At 36.2% G+C, this 17,257-nt stretch overlaps 1 protein-coding gene across 4 annotated transcripts in view; it reads left to right on the top strand.

The window, feature by feature from the left end:
• PLEKHH2 (pleckstrin homology, MyTH4 and FERM domain containing H2) overlaps positions 1 to 17,257 on the top strand; it is a 58,129-nt gene that overhangs the window by 24,156 nt on the left and 16,716 nt on the right. For 3 of the 4 annotated variants that reach the window (XM_084514644.1, XM_084514646.1, XM_084514643.1), the window contains exons 6-18: positions 710 to 791; positions 1,255 to 1,437; positions 3,000 to 3,988; positions 5,003 to 5,078; positions 5,552 to 5,646; positions 6,275 to 6,419; positions 8,755 to 8,891; positions 9,999 to 10,109; positions 10,361 to 10,447; positions 10,969 to 11,127; positions 11,851 to 11,931; positions 15,092 to 15,271; positions 16,174 to 16,282. In XM_084514644.1, the coding sequence (XP_084370770.1) occupies positions 710 to 791; positions 1,255 to 1,437; positions 3,000 to 3,988; positions 5,003 to 5,078; positions 5,552 to 5,646; positions 6,275 to 6,419; positions 8,755 to 8,891; positions 9,999 to 10,109; positions 10,361 to 10,447; positions 10,969 to 11,127; positions 11,851 to 11,931; positions 15,092 to 15,271; positions 16,174 to 16,282 (2,434 nt within the window). The remainder of the gene's footprint in view (positions 1 to 709; positions 792 to 1,254; positions 1,438 to 2,999; positions 3,989 to 5,002; positions 5,079 to 5,551; positions 5,647 to 6,274; positions 6,420 to 8,754; positions 8,892 to 9,998; positions 10,110 to 10,360; positions 10,448 to 10,968; positions 11,128 to 11,850; positions 11,932 to 15,091; positions 15,272 to 16,173; positions 16,283 to 17,257) is intronic. The other variant, XM_084514645.1, reaches the window with a different exon arrangement.

Genomic DNA, 17,257 nt, shown 5'->3' with positions numbered 1-17,257 from the left:
AAAATCATCTCAAAATAGTTTGCATGAAATATGACTGAAACCATGTACTTAGTTTAGAATATGCAGGATCTGAAGCTAGGTGTCACTCAGTTGGAGGTGGAATTGATGGCTCCCTTATCTGTGATACCGGACACTCAGATTCACATCTTCTCTTTTCATAATTCAGAGCTGGTGTTTGAACCAGCTCTGTTGTCTCTTAATTCCTAGCAGTGGGCTATAGCAATGGCTTGGTGGGGTCTTTTTCTTCCTGTAGATCTGTTCTGTGTGAGCTTTTCAGTACCCATTTATTTAATACTTTCTGTGGGATGTCAGGATGTTTTAGTGCCATCATTGCCTTCAATTCCTCTGCCTTCCCTTGGGTTTGCCAAATGGTACAAGAGTTGGTTTGTAACTCTAGCCCTTTGCTTTTATTAAAGTGACAACAGAGATTTCCCTTTTTCTTAATTATTTGGGCTTTTTAAAGGTGTCTTGGATTTGCTTGGCGGGGGAATGATTTTAACTGAGGAAGCAGTTGTGCAGATAATCATTGCAGGGAATTTTATTGTTGAAAAAATACAAATGCATAGACTGTCGTTAAGCAAAGTAAATTGGAGATTAGCATTTGCAATAGCTTCACCTTAAGAAAACAAATTCAGAGAAAATGTTAAGTGATATAATGACTTTTAAAACTGTTTCACTGATGGATGAGGTTAAATCTATGTGTTTTTAGTTAGAGGTGGAAAATCAGAACCTTCGCTTGATCAACCAAAAGCAAACCAAAGAGATGAAAACAGTACAATCCAAACTGCAAGGTAAGCGTATGAGTTTTTGAAACATTTCTCTATATACAGCATAATTCTTACTATACCCTATTAATTTGTGCATCCATATAATTGAAATGTTCCATAAAATCAGAGATTTCAATGAGCATTAATTACCTGACTTCAGAGTGACTGTACATAAAGTTGTTAGCAAAGCAATAATTTAATTTTTATTGAAAAGACATTCAAACAAAGCACAACTCTTTTTTTGCTGGCTGAACTGGTATCCTTGTGTTACATAAAAGGTTTTGCAAGTAGTAAGATTTGACAGGGTTTGTGTCAGCTGTTTGCTTTCATTTCTTCATTTTATCACTGTTATTCTAGCACTGTTAATGAACCAATGAATGTCAGTCTGCAGGGAATAAGAATTCTGATCAGAATTTTGTAGCTATTACATTTGACTACAGTCATCCAAAACTTACTAATGCATAATTGCTGAATTACTGTTCTTCAGAAGCTACGGGCAAGAAATCTGTTACTTCAACACAAAAACCTGGGGAATGTCAGCGACTAAGCAGTTTGACTTTTGGATGCTTTTCAAACAGAGCGAGAAGTCCTCAACCATCTCCTAAATTTGAAGAAATAAGCAAATCTTCATCAAAAGAGTCAGACTACACTGAAGGCAAAAACACACTAGGTACTGAGTCACACCTACTGTCATTTTATTCTAACACGGGTGGGAAACCAAAATTGAAGTGGTATGTAAGTGGATCCAAACCATCTGTTTTCCAAGTATGTAGCAGAACTTTCTCCTTCTTTAATGTCAGTCTCTACTACTAGGAAGAAATCATTTTGGGCATTAGCATCTCAGTAATACCACTGATACTTCGCTTGGCAGTATGCAATGGCTGGTGGGTGCTCTGGCTGCCCAGGAAAGAAACTGCTGTGGTTCAGGTTTGCTTCACAGTAGAATATGGACTTTGGGTGTTCCAGTCCCCCAGAGACTGCTGTTAGGTTTTTATGCCTGTGTACAGTCTGATTTAAATCCAGTTTCTGTATATTTTATCTATGCTACCACTGGTGTCCCAGTGATAGTTTTATGTCCTAATTCAAGAAGATACTATTTCAATCAAGGTCAGAAATAATAGAATAGAGTCTCAGGCATCTTTTTGCACTATTGTTTCCTATCCAAATAAGTAGAAAGCTCCCTCAACAGTTTGTACAATTGCCCCCACAAGCCCTGAAGTCCTGTAATGCTAGCAAATTGATGTGCTGTTAATGCTGTTACAAGCATAAGCAAGTCCATTGCAGCTTGCTGCTTTCCTTAAGCAATGAAAAGCCCAAGAAGGAGACTGTTACTCCTGCTCTCATCCTTCATTTGAGTCCCACAGTACTATTTATGGCCTCAGAATTTTCTTCATAGTTAGTCATGGTATCCCGCATTACAGGTTGAATTCTGTGGAAAAGCAGAAATTGACGCGGATCCCGTTAATATTTTGTATACTTACTTATCCAATCCACTTTAACTGCATACAGCTATTTAACTTTCCCAAGTGTCTGTGTGAAAAGTCCTAGTTCTAGCATATGTTTTAACTCAGGGGAAGCACGTAGGCCTCACTGACATGCTTCAAGCTATAGCTCTCTCTTGCAAAACCAGGTAAAAGTGAAAAGCATAAGCACAGTTATTTTTAACACGTCTTTCCCTAAGCATTTTTATGAGCCACTCTTGTGTGTCTTAAGCATGCTCCACTGAGAATATGGTAATAGCTTGCAGAATAAATTTCTGAAAATAAACACTGTAGATATCCTCAGAATATTTGATTTGTTAGTGTAAATCTTTTCTGTCAAGCTTTTACTCTGCTTTAATTTTCTCTAGATTTAATAAAGCAGCTAAATGCTTGTGCCTTTTAAACCATTGCTTTGTCTTTTTTCTAGTTTTTATTTTCATACATATCTGGCTTACTTTAACATTTGGCTCCACTCTGCTCATCTGTACATTCATTGCCATATTTAGTTTGGCTAAAACTTGGAGTATTGCCTGTTGCATTTTTTTCTTAAATACTGATGAAACTTTAGTTGCATTCAAAATTCTGTAATTTTTTTTTTTTTACAGATTATTACATACAATATTCAGAAAAAAAATAAATGTGCTTACTTGGAATGATTACCTACTTACTATTTGCAGACATCATGACAAAATCCTTTAGCAGTCAAATTTGCTAAAGTAATTTTCTCCTGTTCATTGTATTTGTCTTCTAGAGAAGGATATCCTGGAAACTACCTTTGCTGGTCCTGCACATGAAAGCAATAAAGGTCAGAAGTCATTGCAGCAAAGTTCCTCAGGATCAGAGCAGAACAAAAATGTGAGAACAAGTTGTTCATCCAAAGATATGGACAGTGACATATCAAAGAACTCCTGCACTACAGGGAGTGACTGGAGCTCAGATGAGGATGGAGGAGACAATAAAGGACTGAAATCCAGGTGTGCATCCACTCTGTCAAGCCACACATCCGAAGAGAACACTAGGTACAGTAGAGTGGGAAGTGAAATGTATTTGACAGCCTCCGATGACAGTAGTTCTCTATTTGAAGAAGAGAGTTTGGGTGTTCAGAGGACTCAGCACAAAAAGTTGTACTCCTGGCAGCAAGGGTCCCAAAGAAAAGGCCAGAACAATCCAGGTGGAAAGTGCAACTCAGACTTCACAAGTAAGAAGAAAGACCAAGATAGTTCTTCAGATGAACTGAACAAGAAATTTCAGTCTCAGAGGCTAGATTATTCATCCTCATCCAGTGAGGCAAATACCCCAAGTCCAATTTTAACCCCTGCTCTAACTCCTAAACACCCAATCCTAGCAACTTCTGCAGGATCTCAATACCTGACACCATCAGATTCTCCCTCAAATTTGCCACCTCCAAAGTTACGGACTCCTAATGTGTTCAGTATAAATTCAGCATTGGCAAAAAAACATTTAAGCCAGCCCCAGCTGAGCTCTGATAGAATGTTTGGTAAAAATAGAAATGCTATAAGCATGATACGTCCGTGGAGGCCTCAGGAAACAGACATTGATCTGGTGGATGGAGAAGATACAGGTATTTTAGAGAAAATGGAGATTGGCTGTGATGAAGGAGTGTTTACCTATGACTGCACTGAAGTACAAAATGCTGAAGCCCAGGAACCCTGTGATACAACAAAAAAAGCTGCTAGTAACAAACCTCCAACCCCACCATTACATCGATTTCCTTCCTGGGTAAGAGTAATTCTAGATACTTTTCCTCACAGTGAAACTAACTCATCCTCAGTCTTCTCTTCTATGTTTTTTGTTGCTTGTACCTTTCCCATTCTCTGTTTGATGACAAGACAGGGTGTTACTGTAATTGAAGTTAAAGGGACAAATCCAGAAGCAAGTTTGATATGAAGCACAGCATTTCAGCCAGTGAAAAACATTTTTTTGTAGATAAGACCTTTTTTTTTAACGTCACATCTAAGTTGCATATGTCTTTTTGTGTATAACCAACAAGGTAATGCTTGTGAATGTGTGTATTTATTTATTTCAATACGAACAGAGACTTAAAAGTGCTGGTGTCAATGCTGTTACTATAACCATTGTACCACTCACAATCTAAACAATATGTCGACAGACAACAACTACAGATTACAGAAGTTACTGATCATTTTTTCCAGAAAAAAAATTAAAGCCATCAGTCAGGGAATTAAAATAGATACTAATTTTCTAACACAAAATCCAAAACTAGCTCCATCTATACTCACTGATTCTGCAGTTCCACACTCCCATTTAGTGATTCAGAGGTGAGTAATGCGTTAATGTAACACGTTATTTCTGCTGATATATTTTAGTACATATTTTTCCATTGTAGATTTTCATATTCTGGCTTTTTAACACAAAACTGTTGAAAAGTTGTCTCCATAATGTCATGTCTCTGTTCTTAACTATACAATCTTCCATTAAAAATATTCTCACTATAGCTTCTTTGGCCATTGATAATAGTATATTTAAAAAGAAGTTAAATGAAGGAAAGGAAGTTTTTCATTTTGAGAAAAAGAAGATTGGATCATACAGTGTGTATGGTGGGTATGGCATATAAAACAAGGATGCATGTTTCAGCCACCAATGATGACACCATTTTATCAACCATATTATCACTTGGATGTATTAACACAAAGACTAGGAGGCTATGGGGAGGCTGAACAAAAGTAATTGTGTTTTAATTGTCTACCATCAAATCCATTCTTTTTATGTTAGGAAAGCAGAATTTATGCTGTAGCCAAATCTGGCTTAAGGATGTCTGAAGCTTTCACCGTGGAATCTCTTAACAAAAGTAAGTGGTTTAGTTGTTCATTGTCTCATGAACAAAAATTATCTTCTTCCGGTTATTGGTAAGAAAGGACCAAATATCCCATGTTCCTCTAAGATACTAAGATTCAATTACCTGCTATTTAAAACCTGGAAAATCATTGGTTATCTTTCCATTGCCTTCTATTACTTTGCCTCTTGACTTTGTGCTGAATTTGTACTTTGTTCACACCAGATTTCTCTGCGGTTGATTTTGAAGATTCCATACCAAATACGAGGGTGAAAGATTGTACTTTCAGTTTTAAAAAGGGTTAATGGTCATGATTACAATTAATTTATTGTAAATTTCAAAAAGCTATAAATCTCACATCCAGAAGAATCAGGAGTTAGTTCAGTTTTTATAGCTGAGCTATACAGTGCAAAAAAAGACATCAGAATTTGGTAAATTGAGGGGGTGTAACTTAGGAAGGTCATTTATACAATGTGTTGCTTTTTTAGGTGCGGTTTCACTAACATCATACTCTGTATCTGGATTATACACATCTCTGATATATAAGAACATGACCACTCCTGTCTACACCACTTTGAAAGGGGTAACTGCATTACTGTTTAAAGGACATGTTTAAATACCATTAGGCTTCACATCCAAAAACTTGCTTTTTCACATTTGAGGATACCATGCCAAATGTGTCATAAGATCATGGTTAGAGGTTATAGAACCCCAGAAGTAATGGAAATGTCAAATAGCTGGGAAAAAAAACAAAACCACTGCTCCTTATAAATTGTTACCAGCCCAGGTCAGTCTTTCTCAGGTCCCTTGCTGATTTTTTCCAAAGACTTGTTAATTATTAAAAAGAGCCACATGGTGTTCAATGTCATAATTAAAAGCGTGTGTGTGTATAGAAATGTCTTTGTATCAGTGCCAAAACTGTTTTTATTTATCACAGCATTTTATTATTTTTTTTTTTCTGGCAGCTTTTTGTGATTGGAAAGACCCATCCCTTAAGTTTGCCTCAGTTTTCTGTTTCAAAGTGTGGGGGTGGTTGAGGATACAGAGGACAGGGATTTCAGTTTGATGTTGATATTTGTGTGCCAAAACTCACAGCCCAAGCAAAAACAGCTTTGAATATTACAAAGCCATCAGAGCTCTGCCACAGTATGAAAGAAAGAACTGATACTTTTTACGCAAGATACCAAAGAATGTTCTGTTAATTTCTGCAGAAAGCAACTCAAATAAGCAACAGCCCATTTATAGATGAGTCGTCAGGATCTGAGGAAGAAGACAGCTCTCGGTCTAGCTCAAGGACTTCTGAGTCCGATTCTCGAAGCAGAAGTGGCCCGAGTAGTCCTCGGGCTATGAAACGAGGTAGGCAAAAAAAACAGAAGAAGAATTAACTCCTGAGGAATTTGGAAAACCGAACAGTTTGCTTTATCTTCTTAGAAATTGATTTCTTGGTTAAATTGCATGGACATCTCAAATCGAGGTTTCTATCTAAGCTATCAAAGCCTAGATCTATTCAAGCAGGAGAAAGGACAGTTATGTGTGGCTTTCTTTTTATTGCTGTAATTGAAGATGGATGTTTAAGGCATTAGTCTAGCTGTTGTCATGAGGAAAAAGTGACTTTTACATTTAAAGGAAGAAACCCCATTCTACTTGTGCTGTCACACCAATTATTCCCTGTAACCTTTAACTGCATGTACATAAAATGACCTAGAAGAAAGTAACTGCTAGCAGCAAAAAAATACATACTCTTTTTATAAAACAAAGTAATAGTTTAACATGATTAGAAAGCAGGTGTGAAAGTTCCCCCAACAGAGTATTTGGTTCTGTCATCTCATGCAGAGGTGGACTTCTTTCCTTTTTATAGCAACTGTTTTATGCAAAGATGTAGTTAAACACTTGAATCCAGTAATGTTCTTTTGTCAGCGGTAAATCTCACAGCAGTACATAACTGTGTGTTTTCCATTTGCGAAATGAAAATACCATGCTTCACTACATGGCAAGACACAATGTCATCATTAGGTGACAGTATCACTGTTACCTTCCTGAGAAGGTTTCTTCACTGGGTAAAGCAAGGGAGTTTACAATCTAACATCCTAGTACTTACATCCTCTGTTATATATTGCTTAGCAATGCAAAATAGCATTATTTGGTTGTTCATGTTATATATGTTAAAATCCCAGTGAGCTAAAATTCCACTCACATCACCCTTGAGCAGGCAAAAACAGCTGCTGCTTTGCTAGGAGTGTTTCAGTGCCAGCCAGACATGCCATCAAGGCTGTTTCATTTCTCAGGTCTGCCTGCTGCTCTGCGAGGAAGGAACAACAGTCTTTGACCTGCAAAGCTCTCTCAGCCAGCTTTCTTAGGGCCAAGACATGCAACCTTCCCCGCCTGGGTCTTGTCCTTCACTAGATTTCTCCCGCAACTCTTGTTTTTTATGTAATGCCAACTGAAAAGATCAAAGTGCTTGTCTGCGTTGGTCCCGTTTCCAGTGCAGTAGTTACAGTTCTGCCATGCTAATGTGAAAAGGACCCATAGTTCCTGAGTATGCATCTCATCATGTTTGCACGATAGGAAAGGTAAATCAGCTAATTTTGTAGCTGATTTCACCCACAGTTTACATCATGTCTATAAAATTGAGCCATTCCCTTTGTACTTCCTTCTTCAAAACTAGCCTTTGTACTTATTCATGCATGGAAAGTTTTCTTAATCACAAAACACATATATGCATATGAGATCACATTGTTTAAAAATCCAGGCAGTCACAGATTTGACTATGAGCATAATTGGCTTGTTGCATATGTGTTATTAAAAATCTTACGTGAAAAGAGAACAACTGACCTGAAAGCCCAGGTGGCTTGCCAAAACAATAAATGAGAAAAGCAATTTTTAAAATCAAATCAGAAAATAAGTTTAGAAATCAATGAAACAAAGGAAACATGATATCTTCATTTCAGTCTTGGAGGGTAACCTTTCAGAGAAGAACACTGGTCAGAAAGTGAAACTTTACAAAAGGACATGTTTGAAAATCATTATTTCTATGATGAATATGGAGCAGTTTGAATTTTTATTGCTCATTCACTAGAATTTAAAACAGGGTGTATTTTTCTCTAGGAGTAAAGCTAATAAAGTTTTTAAAAAATCCTGAAATCTGAAATTCAGACTTTTAGAAAATCTCAATATTAGAATAAAAACTAATTGCAAAACAAAGACGGTAACCTACAACTTCAACATAAAGCAGATGTTGAGCCTGGCTCTTTAGTACCTAGGCACTTGCATTGGAAATCTAGATACCAGAGAAAATGATAGAAAGAGGAAGAAGAAAGTTACTTAGTTTAATTAAAGATCCCATATTTGTTTTGTACAGAATAAATGCAATATAGGGCACTGACTTCCTCCTCTAAAAAAGGTGTAGTAATATAACAGAAGGTCATAAAATATAGAAGACAATTACTTCTCATTTCATTCATAAGTAAACAATTAATTATGAAGAAAATGGGATTATAGCTATTAGCATTGTACTAATAGTTAAATATGCTGGTATTTTTATACAACATGCTCAGTTCTTAATGGATTTACGCAGATACTTGTGTTTGCCTGTATCTCCTGCTCAGATATTCTTTTTGCATGGATGTTCTGACCTCATTTGGTTGTAACGTAATAAATAAAAATATAAAGAAACATCTCTCTTTTAACTCAGGTGTGTCTCTGTCTTCTATGACCTCAGAAAGTGACTATGCTATTCCTCCTGATGCATATTCAGTAGATACAGACTGTTCAGAGCCAGAGCAGAAACTTCCTAAAACCTCTTCCTCATCTACTGATAATGGAAAAAATGTAAGTACTGAAGTTCTGTAAAGAAGTGTACCTGTGGTGCTGTGTGTATATTTCTGTTCAAAGAATATGACCAAATTCCTGTATTCATTCTTGCCAACTCACAGACTGCCTTATGAGTACAAATAGCAAAATATATCAGCAATAAAGTAACCATATAAGACTGCAATAACTGAAACAAGGTAGAGGATAATTCTGAGCTTTCTGGAAGTAAATGGAAGTTCATGGAAGTAGGTAGACAACTCCTGAAGACAATTCAAAGCACTTAAGTTTTTCTTGGAACCAGATCTGGTATCAGATTGCATACAAATACTAAAATCAGCTTAAAATTATTAACTGAATATTCAAAAAAAATAGGAAGGCTTTCCACTGAAGGAGCTGGAGTCATCAGTAGAAATCTGTGCTCTGTAATCAGTTTCTGTAGCTTCCTCATACGGGGAAAATGACTTCAGGCAAACTAGAGAAATCCTAAGCAAAACAGCATAGTAGGATCAGTCAAAGAAACCAAACCATTACAGGGTATTGGTCTGTCTCTGTGAGCTTTTTAATGGTCTGCGTTAGTAGTTAGTGTCTTGGCATAAAAGTGGATTGAATGACTGATGACAAAAATAATTTCTTTTAAGCTTTCTTCACAGAGCAAAACTGTGAACTCTGTTCTACTGGTGTACACACTGAACGTATGTCTTTGCAGTGTTCTAAATTACACTGTTATATCGGTTCTGTAGGCCAGGCCCTAAAGTTTGGGAAAAATGATGTATATAGATCATATTAATTTTGTTATTTGTTTAATATAAATAATTAGAGTAAAATCAGGAATCATTATGTTCTTCGTTCCTTTGTATAGTTCTGGGCAAATCACTTACTCTCCTTCATGTACTATAACTGTAAGTAGGGATGTTAATTAGTTATCACACATGCATGGCATTTGTCTTAATGCTTGCAAAAATGCTGTCCTTGGAACAAAAATCTCATACAATTTTGTAATTGTTATTTAGCATGCTTATAAGTCATTCAAATATCTGTGTGTGTGGTGTAATTATACAATATCTGTGGGGCATATAGGTATACTGGTGTACTTAACTACTTCTTATGTAACTTCTAAATAATCAGGAACCTTTGGAAAAATCTGGATATCTGTTAAAAATGGGTGGTAAAGTGAAGACCTGGAAACGACGATGGTTTGTGCTTAAAGGAGGTGAATTACTATACTACAAATCCCCAGTAAGTACATATAGCTATTTACTGTTTAGTATTAGACATTTTTTTACTGAGAATTTAGGGCTGCCGGAATGAATAGAAATGTGTTCCTGGTGTTTGAGCTGTAAGAGGACTCAGTTCCTCAACAGGCGTATAAGGTACTCAATGTGTAAATAGGAAGTATTTAACAAGATTAATGCTTAAATAAGTTCTACGATTATTTATCACCATTTGTTGATGGATTTAAAATATTCTGTTCCATTTTTTCCATACAGAGTGATGTAGTTCGAAAACCTCAAGGTCAAATTGAGTTAAATGCATCTAGCCACATTGAAAGGGGTGATGGAAAACAAACAATTCAGGTGCCTGCTTTTCTCTCTCTGTTTTTCAGTAGCTCTTTATTTCCTGCATTGCCAAAACATCCCAGTCACTGTAGGACTGGAAGTCCAATGTGGTCTTGGAATTAATCAGTGCCCTTTGCTTAAAACCGAAGGGTCATTTCAACAATAAAAATGAGGGGTAGAAAGGCATAAACATATCCTTATCTGTGTTGCTACAAAGGTCAGATTATAGGAATATGAGACAGATACAAAAAAAGAGAGTGGTATTGGGACTAGATATTAGGGTTGTGTGAAGTTGTTTGAAATGAGATAAATTAGGTTTTATCAATTCTGCTATACTAGAATCTTTCAGAAGGAGTCTCAGAAACTGTGTTTCTGTCTGGTCTGCTTGGCCATTGAACATTTTGTTAATGCACAATTATTTGGGAGAAATAACCCCCCAAAGTGTGAAACTACATTGGGTAGTATATGTTAAAACCCTCTAGTCGTGGGTTGGATTGTGTAATGTTCTTAAAGCTCAGAACTCTTCTGCCACTTTGTAGCTGACCACAGAAAAACGGACATACTACCTGACTGCAGATTCTCCGAACATCTTAGAAGAATGGATCAAAGTACTACAGAATGTTCTTAAAATACAGGCTGCTAGTCCACTTTTTATACAGCCGGAAATCAAGCCAACCATGAAAGGGTTACTTACAAAGGTAGGAACACTTTTCTTCCCCCAAATGTGCCTTATTCCGTATTTATTAAGAATAATACCTAGATGAAAATGGTTCTACAATAAATGCAAGCAAAACAGGCATGTATTAGCTTTCCTTGTACTTTTCATAGTGAACAGTTGAGGAAGACTACCAACTAGTTTACTTTTCCCAAAGCATTTCTTCTGGTTGTTTGAGATTTGCTTTGTTTTTTCTTTCCAGCTTTTCAATTCATTAAAAGTTGTTGAGTTCTCCGTTTGCAGTTAAGAGGTATCCTGGTTTTGCATGGCACTTTGAGACATGCATAAGTTGCAGTAGCTAATTGATCTAATTTATTTCCATTTAGTGATCCCTTTTAAGTGTTATTCATTGAGACAGGTTATTTCAAGATAATAAGAATACTGTATAAAAGAATTTTTTCTCTTTCAGTTCTCTTCATTTCCTCAGCTTTCATTACCTTAGGCCTGATCCAAAGTCAAGTGAAAACCTCGTACTCTTTCCTGGGCTTTAGGTCTTTATCTGTACTTTAGATGCCCTAAATCTTATACCTTTAACAGAGTTATGTGGTTTTAATTTAATCTAATTTAATTTAATTTATTACTTGTTTAATAATGTGGAAAGAAATTTGAACTAAGTCATTTATTCACAGAATCATCGAAGTCTAGACGGTGAAAGGTAGTCAGTAGTTTTCTGACTGTGCTTGTTCCTAATATTCTGTAATTTCAGGTGAAACATGGATACTCCAAAAGAGTATGGTGTACCCTAGTTGGAAAAATTCTGTATTACTTCCGTAACCAAGAAGATAAGGTAGGTCCCTTACTTGTTTCCTCAGTGAGGGAAGAATACATACTGGAGTGAGTAGACTTTGAAAACTAAGTTTTGACTTTATTAAGATACAGGTTGGCCTGGGTAGTATAAACCCATTTTATCTTGATAACCAGATATTTAGACTTAACAGATTCTCAACTTGGAAGGTTCCTATGTAATAGACAGCACTATGGGCACACCCATAAGTCTACTTCTCCTATGAGACATGATGAATATCCTGCATCTTCTTACCCTTAGCCAAAGTGACTGTCGGCATTAATTTGCCGATGGTTCAGGACTCCCTGTCAGGCTTGAGACTGATTGGAAAAGATCTGGTTGCCATTTACTTCCAGAAGTTGACCCTTTTTAATATATGTTTGCAGTGGGCAGTGACTGCAAGATTCAAGAAATTACTTTTTTTATCCCTTGATTGTCTTCCGAACCTTGTTCTTTGGTATGTCACTGTGCCTCCACACTGCTACAAGAAAGGCAGAGACTAGCAGGGTGCAGAGAGTTTGCTGCTCTGCAGATGCATGTCACATGGGGGGATCCTTTCCAGTTCCCCATCAGAAAAGGAAAAGGAGCTCGTGGTCTACAACTGATGAGATGGTTAGAAACAGAGATGAAAGAAGGCAGGAGAAAGTGAAGAGAAAATGATTTCTGAAACTTACGGAAAATACTTTTTAAGGAAGAAAAGAAAGAAATGGAGTCCAGTCAGCTTTAGGTTACCCTCACAATACTACCTAACTCTTTCCTGTTGAGCCTGGTATTCAGTTCGCTACCTGCACTTCTGAATGTTGTCAGACCCTAATATTTCCAGTCATAATTACCTGCTGAGTCTGGACAAAAGACACTTACTAGTAACAGTTTTGACTCATCCTTTTGCTCTCAGGACATTGTGTTTTGTCATCAAGAAACACATTTTCATTCAATTGGGTCAGGAACAAGATTCTGAGAAAGCCTACAAAAATTGTTTTTAATATCCCTGAGGTTATGAATATTTGATTCATGCCCTTATTACCTAAGTGTCAGGACTGCTGGCACTGACAAAAATGTTAACACTCTGCTGAGCCATTAAAACCCGTAACAGGTAAAAAAATACATAAAATCCCCTTTGTTACTTCCGATCTATCCAAATATTCATACTGGACCCATTAGTCTGTAGTCTCTATATAAAGCTAGTTATATCCTTTGTTCTCCTTTTGTTTTTTATCCATTTTTAAACATTCAGCTGAAGCTTATTTCTATATCAATAAGATGGCATTAAACATCAATCCGAATATTTTATTTTAATTACTTTTTAAAAGTGCAGTACAGAGCTAGGGAATCAAATGACTAGAGTATTGACCTCTAGCTCATTTTACACTTACTTTATTTAAGTTACATTTTTCTCCAATGAAGAAATCTCTATGTTTAATGTACCTGAATTTACACATATTTACCTTTGAAGATTTGTTTGTTTTTTTTAGGAAGCCCTTCAGGAACATCCAAGAAGTTTGCTGGTTCCTTATGAGTATATCCCTCACATTTGGAACAAGTTTTGTTATCTCTCCTAAGGCAAAATTGAAACTAATTTACTAGCTTGCAACAGAATAAGCATTTCGCTTTTGTAAGCAGAATGTGTTTTTAAAATACTATGTATGAAAATTTTCCCAGAGCTAGTTCATTTCTAATGTTAAACAATTGGCTAATTAAAAACATACTTGTAGCTGAATGTGACTGTGCAGGAAAAAATTACACCATCTGCAGTAGTTAACACAGTAATGGAGTCCTTTTAAGTGGCATTTCAAAATGGAATGCAAATAAAAAAAATCAGCCAATTGTGTTTTAGTTCAACTTAGTGAACAAATTGGTTGTGACTACTTTTATATTCCATGGCACCTCACGATTCTCAGAATCTACTTTGTTCAAATAGTTGAATGCTTCAGAAGTGCCACAGAAAACAGATCACACCATGCATCTTTAATCCTTACTAGGGAGTACACTGAAACATAGAGCCACCATTGTGTGATGTTTTCTTCAAATGATTATATCAACTGCTCACTTTATAAAATCACGATTCAAGAAACCCACTTGAGATTGAGTCAGGCTTGGCAGCTACTCTCCACTATCAGGTTTTCATTTTTTAAACAGTTTTACTGAGAAGCTAAGATTCAGCCTCATCTGCTTTTCACTGTTGTTAATATGTTAAGACCAGTTACTTCAGGCTTGTACGAGAATATGGCACAGATAAGATGAGATGCTAGTTGCTCTGGAGCCCAACCATCATTCTGCCAAAGGGAAACATCTCTCTCTTTCTGCTGAATCTCTGTAAACATTAGTAGACATCACAAACAATACAAAAACAATAGTAAAGGCTTCTTCTCTGCAACATTAAATACCAGACTCATTTGAACATCATGATGTATGAATGTCCAGAGGAAGAGTAGTGGTGCTATGGAAAGGGAGGAACCTTTACGTAAAATAGCCAGAAAGTACTGTCAGCCTCTGTCAGTCCTTTCACCCAGTTATGAAGATGGATGTTTGCTGTGGTTTCCTGTTGATAATGAGTATGAAATACTTCTAGGAAAATTTCCTTTTGAATGTCATTTCATACAAAATATTGCATGATTAATGATCATAACTATACATACAGCTTAAGCCTCAAATATTTCGAACTATTGGACTCCAGAATGAAGCAAACTAAGAAGGTCTGCTACACAAAACATTTACCTTTTGAATTTATAGCATGAACAAAATAGATATTTCAACACCGCTGGCCTCTGGAATGACAAGACTATTATTAAGGCTCTAGACTTGACCCAAGGAATTTTTACTTGGAAGCAGGTCTGGAAACTCTGAAAACGTACTTCTCTCACCCTAACAGACATTTATTACATTAATTAGATACAGAAGCAGACCTGGAAAAGAATTTTTAAAATTCTCGCTTTCAGACTTTGGCACATATCATTCACATATCATTCATTTGTCTGCAACAGCTCATTTATCTGGCATCACATGGCAGGAGTGAAAATGAATAAATGAGTATTGATGCCAGTTTTATGTTTTTGTTTTGTTTTGATTTTGTTTGTTTGTTTCTGTTTGTAGAATAAGAAATATAACATTAGTATGCACTGAAATAAACATGTGCTCTCTGACCACTTCTGATATTTACTTTCAGTTTCCTCTTGGTCAAATCAAGCTTTTTGAGGCCAAAGTTGAAGAAGTTGATAGGTCCTGTGACTCTGATGAAGATTATGAAGCTAGTGGTCGCAGTTTATTATCAACACATTACACTGTTGTTATCCACCCCAAAGATCAAGGACCAACTTACCTTCTTATAGGATCCAAGCATGAGAAGGTAATGAAAGGACTTTTTAACTGAGTTTCAGTAACATGTCTATGACTGTGGTGCTGTGATATGAACATTTCCTAAAGATGAGGGGAAATGGAATCTGCGAGTCATACAGCTTGTAGTTTGATGTAATAAACAAAGAGAAATACCTGTTTCATGAACATCGATCAGTCTGTGAGCCAGTGCTATCATTGATAATCCCTTTTGAAATAGCCAAAAATATTGAGGCTTGCCTACATAAAGTGGTGGTGTAGAATACTAAATATGCTGTAAATTGAGAATTTTGCTCACACTGCAATAACTCGTAGATAGACCTCTAGCAGATCTTCCGGAGAGTTCTGGTATATTGTTACCTGTTTTCATTGTTAGGAGTAACAGTAGGGAAGTGAGAGAGATGGTTAAAAACGTTATTATTGCTTATTTGCTATTGCTATTATTGCTTACATTATTATGTACTGACTAATCCTGTAGACCTCATTTTGCTTTTTGGCCTAACTCCTCAGTTTAGCAGGATCTGGCAGTGATGAAAAAGCACTTATATTAGCTTTCTGAAGAAGAAAAGAAGAACTCGCTGATAATTAGGCATGATTTCTGAGGGTAAAAGACTTCAGAAGAGAGCCTTGTCCAATTTTCCTTACTTAATGCTTGCAACATGGAGTGGCCATGAGTACGGATGTGAAAGTGAAACAAAGGCCAACTCCTTTGTGCTTCACCAGGAGCGTATGGCAATTGGTTGAAAGTTGAAAGCAAAATCTTTGTGAAAAAGCTACTTCCAACACAGCTGAATCCTTCAAAACCAATTCAACTTCTGACTTAATTCCTTTAAAACTTGATGTTCAGTATATTTTAATGCTCTTAAAAGTCTGGTGGAATGAATGAGTGAGTTGCTGTGTATTTTTCTACTTTAGGACACATGGCTTTATCATCTGACGGTTGCTGCTGGAAGTACCAACGTAAATGTTGGGTCTGAGTTTGAACAACTTATTTGCAAATTACTAAATATGGAAGGTGATACCAGTAAGTTACTTTTTGTTTCAACACACTAATATTGTCATACTTATCAGTTATATTGAGAAAATAATTATCCTAAGATTGTAAAAAAAAAAAAAAAAAAAAAAAAAAAAGTAATAAAAAATAGACAAATTGAAGTTTTAGGCATAATTCTGAGAGTTTTTAGTAAATGCTTACATGCATTACAAGATTTTTTTGATCTATACAAGGCAGGTCAGTTAACCTTTTTGTTAAGGTTACATTTATGCTAACTTTCCAGCAGAGCTATCTGCTCTGTGAAACAGTATTACAGACACTAACGTGCCCTGTAAAACACTCTGAACAAGCCTGACAGGGCTTTGAATCTCTTATCTAAAATACCATTAATAAAATCATTAACAAAACTATTCCTATTCAATAAAAAATGCAACTATTAAGGTCTTGTTTCTATAGCATACTGAAATCAGTAGGAATGGAATTTGTACTTCAGGTCAAAATTTAGAACAGTATTTGTAGAACAGATGATAATTATTTAGAAGCTAACAGATACCCAACTCCCACTTGATGTAGGGGGCTTTAAATGCAACTAGGTATAGAACTGCATTCTGAAATTCCGATCTCTTATGTTACATGAAAGAAGTGTTTCCTAAAAGAAGACCATAGACTTTGTGTTTCAAAGTTTTCTGTAAAAAAAATAATATATATTCAGTGGTTTTATTTAGTGAAGTTTCAGAATTCATGTTTCTGGTATAATCCATTTAGCTAGAGCAACTGTTCCAGTTCTGAATGCCAAAGTCTATTCAGAGGGAAATACCCCTCAATCTGCCTCTAGAAGCAAAATTCCAGCACCTTCTTAATTCATCTCTGGGGACAGTTCACCTTGATGTCACACTAATTCCCAAAACAGTGGCTATCCTGTGCTGCTGTGAATAGATGAAGTAGTAGCTGTAAAAGAAGAACACCACATACTGTTTTCTTGTGCTTGCTGGATCTGCAAGAAGC

Source organism: Aythya ferina (genome assembly GCF_964211825.1).
Source record: "Aythya ferina genome assembly, chromosome: 3".
Lineage (NCBI taxonomy): Eukaryota > Metazoa > Chordata > Aves > Anseriformes > Anatidae > Aythya > Aythya ferina.
This window is presented reverse-complemented; position numbering and strand designations above follow the sequence as displayed.